General features: G+C 37.9%; 1 protein-coding gene across 1 annotated transcript in view; it reads right to left on the reverse strand.

Moving 5' to 3' along the window:
• Window positions 1-398: 398 nt before the first annotated feature.
• SEMA3E (semaphorin 3E) overlaps window positions 399-12534 on the reverse strand; it is a 131445-nt gene continuing 119309 nt past the window's right edge. Inside the window, exons 15-17 of the mRNA XM_030959786.1 lie at window positions 6856-6923; window positions 5263-5402; window positions 399-3679 (exon numbers count right to left, since the gene is read on the reverse strand). Coding sequence (XP_030815646.1) covers window positions 3227-3679; window positions 5263-5402; window positions 6856-6923 — 661 coding nt within the window. The 3' untranslated portion in view covers window positions 399-3226. The remainder of the gene's footprint in view (window positions 3680-5262; window positions 5403-6855; window positions 6924-12534) is intronic.

The raw sequence follows: 12534 nt of genomic DNA on the forward strand, positions 1-12534 counted from the left end.
GAATCTGAGAGCACAGCAGTCTGTACAAGGTGACAGTAATCTCAGTGACAACAGAAGAGCAAGAGCAAAGCAAAGTGTTAATCCAAGTGCTCTGCATTTTTCTTCACCACGAAACAGGGTGGAGTCCAAAGCTTTATCCAAATTGTGGCTTCTCAGTGAATTTCCATTGGTTAGCATCTTCTGGGCTTAAGTGACCATGTTCCCCTCTCAAAATACATTCATGCATCAGGCAGACTATATCTACTCATTACCCTGTGCCACATTTCCCATTTGGCAACTCTATACATACATCTTTCTGTCCTTATCTGTGGTCTCTGCTCATAAAATGCATGGTGAAGGACATCTGAAATTAACAATGTGTGACTAGTGAGCTGCAGATAATCATGCTGTCTGGGGAAAATAAATTATAAGAAATAATACAGATTATTTCAGCCAAATATGGTTCTTAATTATATTTATAATTTGACCACTTCATGCACATACAAAATACATCAAACTCATAATGATAAGAAGCAGACAATGGCCCCCAAATATACAAAGAAGCATTTTAAATAACGTTGTGCTAAATGCACATTTGTGCATATCCTTCCGAAATACACTGTCACTCTTTCTCTTCTTCCATAGATGTCAGAGCACTCTTTGAACAAGACCTTGTAGTTCTGAATTCTCACAGGCATTGCAACCATGAAAGGAGCAGGGTGTAAGCTAAAAATTTAAGTTTTAAAAGGCAAATAAAAAGGTAATGCAATTCTCCACATGTAAACACTAAAGGGATGAATAGCTAAAAATATACACTCTCATATTAAATCAAGAATCCTGATTTCCATATAAGATGATTTCCACCTGAAATATCAGAGAATAAGACACAAAGTTATATTTGTTCCATGGGGCTGAGATGCTATAATTCTCTTCTAATCGTTCATTATGATACATTTAGCACTAGATACTTGCAAATGAATAAAAAAATAAAAAATAACTCCCATTGTTTTTTAAAAGAAGGGGACTCCATAATTCATCAGAAAAGGATTTTAGTAGTGTTCTAGAAGTTTTTCACCAAGGGTATCAATGAGGTTTGTACAGGGCATGAAGTTCAGATCAGGGATGCTTGTTCTGTGTGTGCTCTCTGCTACAACTCTCAGTGCTGGTGCTTTGCATACAGCTGTGAACAAACAGGAAATCCTACATGCAACCAAGTTCCATTAAACTGTCCCAGAAGCATGAGTTCATCCAGTCTCCTCTCTCAGACCAAATCTAGCAACTGCATGAATTCAAGAAAGGATCTGCAGAGTGTCCAGTCCCATGTCTTAGAGAGATATTTTAGCTAAACCAAGTGCAAACCCTCAGATGCCCTGATTCTCCTTACAGGCTGATGAAGATTCACTCCTGTTATACCCACACCAGGTGAAACCCTGTTTTCCTCACACTCTGGTTGTTGACAGTGTGCCATGTGCTCCTTCCAAACACAGGGTCAGTCTCTGCTCCCAGAGGAGCACAGCAAAGCTCACTGGTCCTGTCAGCAGCTGTGAGCTCTGCTCACAAACAGCCTGCTTGGAAAACTCTGGGTTAGCACTGATTGCTGCCTTTGGGAACACAGCAAACCACAAACCTCTGTCACCCAGGCTGCTAATCCCCACTCTTCCAGGGCTAGAAGTTGAAGCTTAACATGAAACTCTTTGTAGGTGATGAATCCCTCGTATATTTTCTTCATGGCATAAAAATTTGGATCAGCTTGGCTATTTCCCCTACTGGCATCATGTTCTTATTTTAGGACTAAACTAATTTTTGACTCATTTGTGTTTACATTTAGCTTGTATTTATGCTTAATTTGTGTTTAACTTCCCTTTCTTATTTTAATTTTTTAATAAAAAAAATTCCAATCCAATTCATGTTGTAATATTAAATTTCTCAGGCATTGGAATGTTAGGTTTTAGGCATTTTCTGGATCTGGTTTCTTAAAGCAAGCTTTTCATATATATATATATATATATATACATATATATATATTTTTTTTTTAAGTCAGTCTTGCAAGACCTAGATTGTAAATTACTTAGTTCTTTTGATCTCCTTTCCTGGTGTCACTCACAAGAGGAGCAAAGCAGCCCTTTCGAACAGAGATCACACATCAGAAAAAGGTTAATGTGGACCAGATCCTGAAACTATAGAAATACAGCTGCATAATGCTGACTTTGTTTTTAATCTGCATCCTAACTTTTTATGACTTCATTTTACCCCAAAAGCACAACATTATCAACATAAAGCATCACTTGTTTAAAACGCTGCTTTCCCAGTATAAATTACTTCCAACACTGCCTTTTAAATCTGTGGCTTTAGCACATGGAGACTAAAAGTGTCTGCTGAAAGCAAACCAGCTGGGGATCTTGGTAATACTTTGCTTATACATATTTCTTCAGAAAATATAAATCTCGTGTTTCTCTTTCTTTAGCCACAAGAGGGCGATCCCTTAACTCGTATCCACTAAGGCAATGCACAGACGCAAGATGGACTCGTTTTCTATCTAAACCATTATTTCAACTTCTTATGTAGATAAATTGATGAATTTCATTCCGTCTGTGTTCTCAGCATGCATGTGGCTTACATGAAATTACTAGGCAATATTATTTAGCTGTGGGAGCACACTGTGCTTCATAAATGGCTGATACTGAAAAATAAAGATGAGAAGTAAATAGGATTTCCCTTCATTATCTTTTGAAGTAGCAGTACATTGTATTAACACAACTCATTGTTCTCAGTGATGAACTCAGACAGGTCACAATCAAAAGAAATAAGATCTTAAGACGTGCTGCTTTCAGAAGCATGAGAAATTTGTGAAACAAAGAAAAGATATCTCTTATACTTTTCATCCACTTGTGAATGTTTAGCTATTTGAATTTGTTAAATATGCCATCATGTGCAACAATATACAGCGCAAGCACGATCCACCCAGGAAACTGATTCAAGCACTCAGAACCTGAAGATTGTCACGTCCTCCCTAATGCAAAACTCTGATTGCATTTACTTACTCAGAACCAGATAGCTGGGAAGATTTTGTTTAAAATGCTTCTAAACAGTCATCATGAGTGTACAATATAACTTACCATAGCATTTTTGTTTTCAGTCCCAATATTTTACATATATAAACCTGTGAAATTTACTCAAACCAAGACTGATTTCTCCCTCTTAAGTCCAAATAAAATTTTGCTCAGAAACAGTGGATGGATTTTGTCCATCAAGAGTCAGCTATGTTCCTGGGCAGCCGGTAATGCTCTGGTCTGATCCTTGCCTTCTTCTCCTGAGGGCTGGCATATTTCCACTTGGATGGAGACATTTTCAGCTTTTTTCTCTTCTTATCTGTACACCACACTTTTTCACAGTATTCTTCCACCCTCTGGAAGTTGCTGTAGCCAATCAGTTGAAGAAATTCCTTATACCATGGCTTTGAAGCCTGAGGTATACTGCTCTGCATTGGGCATGGCATTTTGTGAGGGATCTCCTCCTCATAGTCTTTATTGAACATTTCATCTACACGTTCCTCCTCGACTATCTCCAGGGTGATTTTCCTGACAGTGTGAACAATGCTGTGTTCCACTGTTTGACAAAAATAAGTCCCTGCATCCAGTCGATGCAGCTTCAGGAATAAAAGGCCAAGGTCCATTTTTATTATTCTATCATCAGTCTTCACCTGAAAAAAAAACATAAAATGCAGTTATAGAGCACAGGCCTTTGCTATTACATTAAACCAATTCAATTATTTCTGAACTGTACTTTCATGACTGTAATAGTAAATTTTGAGAGGAAGATTATTAGGTACCTACAAATTTTTAATTCAGAGTGTTTTTGTAATAACAAAAATATTTACTTGAAGTAGAGATTGAGTTGTAAACGGAGAACATTCTAAAGAATCTGGGTAGCATGGAAGAATATATAGTGAAGCAGACAGATCTGTGTTTTAATTGCAGAGGGAAATAAGTTAGAAACATGCAAATAACTGGATGGGGGAAAAAAGGGCATTTGCTATCTGACCTTTGATAAGGAATCCTGTGAATTCTCTTATAGACTGGTATGCTTTTGAAGAGACATTCATAAAAGTATTTGCATCTTTAATTGCAGGACCATTGTGATCCTAAAGCCCCAGCTCTGAGTCTGCTGTTTGAGTTCCTCCTACAGCTCCTGAGGGCTTCAGTACTGAACACTGAAACCTTCACAGATGTTGGCAAGCAGGGAGCACTGAGCCGTCTAATCCAGCAGCAGGAATGGCCAGGAAAATGGTATCCTCAGCTTTTCATTCAACAGTAAGGTGATGAATTTAAGCAGAAGTACCTAGTGAAGAAGGGATCAAAAGCAGCCCTGAAGAGAATGAACTCAGGACCTGGCAGTACTAAAGGATGAGGAACTGGATGAGACCTGGCCATGTCCACTTGTAGAAAATCAACTCTATCCTGAGCTGTATAACAAGAAGCGTGGCCAACAGGTCAAGGGAGGTGATTCTCTCCCTCACTCTGCTCTGGTAAGCCCCCACCTGGAGGGCTGCATCCAGCTCTGGGATCCTCAGAACAAGGCAGACATGGACCTGTTAGAGTGGGACTGGAGGAGGGTCACAAAAATGAAGAGAGGAATGTGGCACTTCTCCTATGAAGAAGAGAGAGCTGGGGTTGCTCAGCCTGGAGGAGAGGAGGCTCCAGACCTTATTTTGACCTTTCAGTACTTAAAAGGGGCTTATAAGAAAGATGGGGACTTTTTTACCAGGCCCTATAGTGACATGTCTACACTGCAGTGGTAGCTACATTGATGTGTATCAGAGAGGTATGGAGGAATAAATATGATTGCACTTATGAAGCACTTTCATAATGGTAAAATACATGTAAAAGAGGCAGAGAATCAACCCACACTCATTAGCAAAACATTTTCAAAAATTGTAATAAATGTGTGAGGCAGCAAGAGTGAATAGAAGTTAAGCTAGACTAACACTGGAAATAATACATACACATTTAATCCCTATAAAAACATACCAAGAGAAGTGATGGATTTTCCTTTGTTTTGAGATCTTAAATTAGCTGCACTACATGTTTAACATCTGCATTCAAGATGTTGAATGCAAACACCAGGTGAAATTCTCAGGTCTATTAATTCGAGACACCAGATGAACATAGTGATTTTCCCTGACACCCTTATACATTTCAGCAACTGGTGGCAGAAATTCAGTGAAGATGTAATGTTCCTAACAATGGGCTCTTTTATTGAAAAAAGTTAGTCTCTAATATTTACCTCTTCCTTCTTAGTTTCATGTGCTCGCTGGACAAGCCAGATGACTTTTGCTTGCAAGGTCCGAGGGGTGCACTCCAGAAGGGTGCTGTTGTACTCTATTCCATAAACAAGTCTTTCCTCAGTCTTCTCCAGAACTTCACCTGGAAGGAAAATACATTTTTCAAAAATGTTTTACTGCAAGTACTTGTTACGCTCCATGTTCAGGGTATATTTACTTTTAGGAGTGAAGCTTAATTCAGATCCAACCAGACGGTGACTGGAAAGTAATGTCTAAGGAAGATCTGACCTGCTAAATGAATTTTCCCATTATGTCAGGCTTTCACAGCATCTGACCAAATTGTGCTGTGACTCACCTAACATTACAGAGAAACAGATCTCAGCCTTTCACACTGCTAATTGCTTTTGCCTGGTTCTTATGAATAATTTCATTTTCACTCAGTGAAACAGGAAGATTCAAAACATGTTTAAATATAATAAAAAAATTCAACTTTTTTAGGGATAATTACAGCACATAACTGTTTGCAGAATGATACTATAAATACTCTAACCAATATTATACGTATCCATGCTATACATGTATTAACTGAATGTACAATTTGGGCCCAAGGGTGCTAATAAAAACAAGGTGAAAAAATTAAATCAAAATTTAATTCTGGTTTTCAATCCAACAATACATCTGGAGGAGGATAAACCAGTTGTTACACTGGACAAAACCAACTCTTCATTAATGAAATCATCTTATTCCATAATAGTGAGAAAGATTCTTGAGCCCAAATAGCTTTTTATCTTAAAAAATACACTGTTTTATAGAATTGTGATTTCTCTGTTGTATTTTAAACTTGTGGAAGAATTAGCACTTAATATTGGAATATACTTTTCCAAAATGTACACTATCCTCCAATGGACTTCAATTTTAATGAAACTTTCTCTGGTAAAATATATATGTATATATATATGTAAATATCAAAATAGTGTTTCTCTGGATATCATTCTAGAAGAAACTTTTATGTTTTATTTTCTTCTTCTATAAACGTATTGCGTATTATCCTGCAAAATACAGAGCATTTCCAAGCAATTGTTTTCTTTCTGGTTTTCTATTCCCAATATCCATGTTTGAAATCCTCACTTTTCAAGGTTTGGATAACAGTACTCTATTTTACTTTTTTAAGAGAAAACTTGATTATAAATACACATTTTTATTCTGTCATGTCACTGCTCATGCCTGTTCTTAAATTCTAAGTGCCCTGACTATTTCATACACATTTTGGGATGCAGCTCTATTGTTTCTTATCCTTGACTCATCTTTCTGCTTTTTTTTTTTCTGTTGGGAGCCATTGGGATGCATTCTCCACATCTTTAGTCTGAATGTCAGTGCTGCAGCACCACATGAACATTTTGGGATGCACCTGACCAGCCATGAGACAGTCGCCCTTAGACCTGGATGGCAGGGGCTCAGCCCTATGGCTCTTACAACATTAAAGAAACATGCCAGTGAAAACAGAAGGTGAGATCATGGTCTGGCTCATGTTCCTGGTAAACTGTGTGCTGGCTGTTCCAGGCCTTTACAAGCATTTGTACATTTGAATAGATTACCAATGAACTGCTGGCCAAAGCACTGCTGTGCCGCGTTCCCGTGCCGAACGTCTTGTCTGCGGAAACGTCTGCAGGGAAAAAAGTGGAATTATTTGAGAGAACACATTTAGTTAACATGTTGTTTGGTTTATGCTAAACTGGCCTCCATTAAAAACTTCAGGAGTTAAACCCTGATTGCTAACAATTTACCATTGTTGTGAGAAATGCCCATTTATAAATCAGTATTCTGTCTCCACTCAGCCTACTGGGAATCATGTGTCTGAAAAAAAGAAACATGCTTGTCTGGAGAAGAGGTACAATTATGTGTTCATTTTATATATAACTATGCTAATGTTATAAATACAAAAACAAGATCCTTTGAACAGACTGGGTAACATTCAATCATAGGGACCTTTAGCCTGTCTTTGGGTTCTCTATCTCCAGAAAGTAAGGAAATTTTCCTTTTTTAATTCAGCACAGTTTCCCGTGGATGTGAATGGTACTTCTTTTATCCTTTACTCTCATAGTTTTTTGAGTTTTTTTCTTCACTTGAGAATCTCAACGTGTGGAAGAAATACTTTATTTTATTTCACCTTTGTACCACACAGTTACTGAGCTCATTTTTTTTCAAGAGGGAAATATACACATTCGTGAATGCCCATGCCTAGAAAGTAAACTGGTGGAAGAAGAACTGGGGTCAGAAAATGTGAGCCCTGGTTTTGACCTGGAAAAAATCCAAGTCCTTTTGAAAGAAAAATCATTCCGACTTTTCAGGTTTGAGTTTTTTATTGCATTTACAGAAAAAAAAAATTAAACCCATTATTATATAGTGTATTCCCAGAAGAATGCCTTCATATAGCATTTATTTTCTTTGAGTGCCTTTATAAATAAAATTAAGATTGTTTTCTTGGGAAGTAAAAGAGCCTATTGGAATGCTGTATCTTGCTACATTATTATGTCCAACAACCTCAAATGTAGTTTTTCTGAGGATACTGTTCCTATATTTGCATAAAGAGTAATTCTATCCAGTATTGCCAATGCCATACATAACAGATTAACAGAAGAAATATGCAGTGCAGCAAATCTTACACAGTAGGTATGTGCACAGTATAATAAATTATGTTAGAAAAAAAACAAAGCCAAAGAGTTTTGTCATTCTTTGCATTTTACTAGTGAAATAAGGTTATTCTCCAGTTCTATGTGAACTCAAAAGATAAAATTTTAATTTGTCACAAATCAAATTCACTGAAACTATTTAGATTTACACCCTCTAAAAGTCTTGTCCATGGATGTTACTAATTTCATTTTTAACCTGGATGTAGACAGTGATTATTTTCTGAGTTCTTTCACCCATATGATCCAGTGTTCTTGCTGGACGAAGATTAACCTACACTGATATTCAGAGAAGAACCAGTGTTTTTCCATTGTTGTTTCAGGGGAATCTGGAAATTCAGTGAAGACTGCATTGGGCTTTTAGGGAGAAATGCTAACAATACTTGCATCCTATTAAAGAAAAACAGAGGTAGCAACTGGGCCTTATTCTGCCCTGGGTGTTGTCATTGCAATGTGTAGTGTCAGTGCTGATAAACGTTGCCACCAGGTTTGCAAGTCTGTGTGTGTAGATTACTCAGAAGAGACATTCTCCTGCGCAAATATACATAAACACCATAGGATATGCATTGGCCTTTAAAAAAAAACAAGACAATCCTGCTGCTATAAGGTCCAACAGCCCTATCTAGCAGGAACAGGTAGTAAGCATGTTCTAATTACTCATGAGTTCCTTAAGATCACTGTAACGCTAAAAAAAAACCTAGTTCTGTAAGACAGGATTATTTCTCCAGTTGTCAGAATCATTAAAGAAAAAGAAATGTTTGCTTGATGGAATTTTACTGTTGCAGCTGTGAAGACTGGGGAAGATACAGTGCCTTCACTTACTATTTTCTCAAATAGAAGGCAAAAATAGACAGAGGTGCTGAAAGAGAGGGAGATGGGAGATAAACTCATTTCACAAATACTGACGTAAGCCTGGCATTATTTTTTCTTAGAAATGATTTTACTCAGAATAATAGATTATCAGACAATCCCTGAGATAAATTACTGTAAGGAACAATTTTCAGTGATTAACAAATGTACTGAATTTCGGGAGGTAAGTTTTGCAATCTATAATATCATTGATATAGATTTCAGCCCTTCACTGATATAGATTTCAGCCCTTAACTCTGTGCTTCCACGAGCCTAGTAAAAATGATCTGCAAGAAAGCAACACAGTCATCATCATCATCATCATTACTATCGCCATAATTTTAATTTTTCTTTATAATTCCCCAGGAATGTATGAGGCAAAATCAAAAAGTCCTGGGAAGAGAAGGCACCACTATGTTTGTATAAGTAAAAATAAAAAAGACTGTGTGCCTGCTGGTGGAGTGGGTGATGGAGAAAGAAGACAGAGAGGGAGAGGAAGCAGGGGAGAGACTGTCAGCTTCTAAAAATTAGCTAAAGAATTACACAATGCCTATCCAAGTTCAAAGACATTTTTAAATTACTTCAGACCTTTTTCAGCCTGGATGGTGAGCTGATACAGCAAAGAATCTCACTTGTAGAATTTGGTGCTTGTTTAGATAAAATTTGAAACTGACTAAATCAGATTGCAGAGCTAATACTGAACTAAAGCATTTAAGTCCTGGACCTCTGGTTTCTCAAGTGTACTTAATGAAATTTGAATGCAGTAGAAATTCCTTCTGCCATCTGAGGTATTTGCAGTATTCAGGAGCCACACACCTGTAATTACCATGGAATTGTGCTGTGCTGTGCTGTGCTGCCAGCAACAAGATATGGGATTTTGGACTCAGTTTTTATTTTTTCTTAATTAAATCCCACATTTAATTAGTTATCTAGGATATACATGTACAAGGATTTTCACCATTTAAAAAATTAATACTAGAGGCCAAGAATAAGGTTTTTATGCTTCACTTCTCTCTAAATCTGTCACATGCCTTAGTTTACAGATTTTTATTTAATGTTACTCTAAGCACTTGTACCTTGGAGGCATCAGCATCTAAAGCAGACAGCATTTGGATCAAAGTGGGGAGGACACATTGTACATCCCTGCCCCAATTCAATTCCTCACCAGTAGGACTGGAATTAAAAGTAGAGCTTTGAGCAGAGCCCTTACCTACTAGCAGCACTGCTCTTACAGATCAAAAGTCCACATAAATGTACAGAATGAAGGCCACATTTGAGCAGAGACAGGTGGTACTAAGGTCAGCTCAAGGGTGCTGCAATGGAAGGCACAACTCCATGACTCCAATAAGGTGACAGGTATCAGGAACAGGAGAAACAAATGCTCTCCAATGCCCCTTGCACTCACAATGCTTCTATTACCATGTACAGCTTGAGCGAAATCTGGAGCCTTGAGACAAGGCCAGACTAAGACATGAATGTTATGGGATGTGGCATTAATTAAATTCAAATCCATGGTAGGATTATCAACCAGTCAGTGCCACTTGGTATCAAAGAACTCCACGCTGTCTGCCAGGACCTGCCTTGTCCCCTGGTACTCTTCACATGGTACCTGACAGGAAACAACCTAAACCAACTTCCATACACATGTCCCTAGTACCTCTCCCTGCCTCTCCCTGTACCACACAGTTAGGGTAAGGCCCTAAATTTAAAATGCTCTGAGCTTCAGCTGTGACCTAAAGTGAACAAAGCAGATGCCATTCATGCCTCTCAACACTGTTAGTCTTGATGGCTGCTTTCCCCTGACTCTGATATGGAAAACAAGTTTTGCAGACTTCAAGAACATTCAATTGAGTACAAATCCCTTCTCCACTGCTACAGCGCTTATCTAAAGAGAAGGAGGGAGATAGCAGCAGCATTTTCTTCTTTTAGAGGCTGACCTGCTGAATGTTGAGGAGGTAAGGCGCAGGAAGGTGCCTGGGGTGCTGCCCATAGCACTCCACCCTGGATAAATGTGTTTTCAGGGAACTTAAAGGCTGCTACTCTGGAAAGTGTCTTAGGTGAGAAACATACAACAAAGCCCAGGCCTCAGAAAGTTTCTCTCATCTTTTCTTAGTCAACAAGTAGCCTGCACAACATAAATGGTGATACTGCTAGCAGTATCACTAAATGCTGCTGGGAAATTTTTAACCCCCTCCCTTCCCTCCCAAATGGCTTTTACATCATCAGATGAGTAACTCATATGCTTAATCATTATGATAATCCAATTTCTACTTATAATGTAGGACATTAATCTCCCTGGCCCACTGTATAGCTGCTCATCTTTCTTAATCCGGGGCCTGAAAATTTTAACCAGACTCATTTCACCCTGAGCAGTCAACCAGAGTCCACATCTTCCCTTCCCTATATTCACAAAAGGCAAAAGAAAATTGTACAGTCCTGCTTATAAAAACTGTGTAGGTTTCCTTCTTGGTTTAATCTATGCCTTAGTGCAGCAAATCCAAGAGATACTCAATTATGCTGTGTTTCTCATTTGTACTTTTAAATGTGCCTTATCCAAAAAATGATGCTACCAAAGGGAATATCACTGGATTAATTATCTTTTTAAAAAATGTATGGAAATGTCTATTATGCCTGACAATAGTCAGCATGCATTTGAGTGTATCCAGGTTCATGGAAAGATAAAATATGCCAGATGAAAAATTACTAAAAGTCCCATATTCCTGATTTTCCTTAAGAAACAATAATACGTTTGGGATACTGTGACTTGCTTTGGACTTAACCATCTCCACAAGCTTTCAGAACTCTCTCTGGAATTTATTCAATTCATTATTATAGTCCTTGTAGGTCTAATACAAATAAGGATATATTTTTTAAAACCAGTAATTGCTAAAAAAGCCACAAAAATTATTTGAATTATGCATACCAAAATTTTGCTGATTCAGGTAAGAAATTGCTCTGTCTAGGTGTCAGAGCTGACTAATTTTTATGAAAATGTCTGGATTAAAACATGCAGGCTCTAGATACTTGACCTGTGTAGCTGAATTGCAGAACCTGGATTTGAGAGGGAAGGGAGGACAACAGGTCCCAAGGAAATCATTGAATGAGAGAGAGAAGGTCAAGAACCAAGAATTAATGAAGGGTGATACACAGAAACTGTCTCCACAAGGAAGAATTAAAACATCCAAATCAGGTCTTGTGCTTTGAGCTTGCCTCTAGAGTAATTTACCTTTCAATCCACTGCAGAAAACCTTAGTTTATGTAGAAAATCTGTGCTCGTGGATTTTGGTTGCTGAAGGTATATTACTAATAAGAAATCATTGACTTTTTTCAGAAATTCTGTTGTATGTGTTACTGCTTTGTGACATACTTGCTGTACAATACTACCAAATCAGGTCTCTGATGTTGCAAAGACAGAAAAAATGTTTGAAGAAATCAGGGTTTACAGTGTGACGCAAATAATTACGAAGTGACTTAGCTCTAGTCATAAAAATATTCCTGCTACTGCAGCTTATGCCTTCCTGTGAGTTTGGTTCCTTGCAATCCCCTAAGGTTCTGCTGAGGAATTCAAAGACAACTATGCCTTAGTGCAGCGCAATATCTCACTGTTGGGTTATGACTGAGGGGGAGATGAATACGATAAATAAGTAACGAAGTACTCTGTGTCGCAGTTGTGAGAGTCTGTCCGAAATCCTGCATTTTTCTGCCTCACGATTACCATAAAGACCACCGGAAAAAAAA

The sequence above is a fragment of the Camarhynchus parvulus genome, chromosome 1A (assembly GCF_901933205.1).
Source record: "Camarhynchus parvulus chromosome 1A, STF_HiC, whole genome shotgun sequence".
Taxonomy (NCBI): Eukaryota; Metazoa; Chordata; class Aves; order Passeriformes; family Thraupidae; genus Camarhynchus; species Camarhynchus parvulus.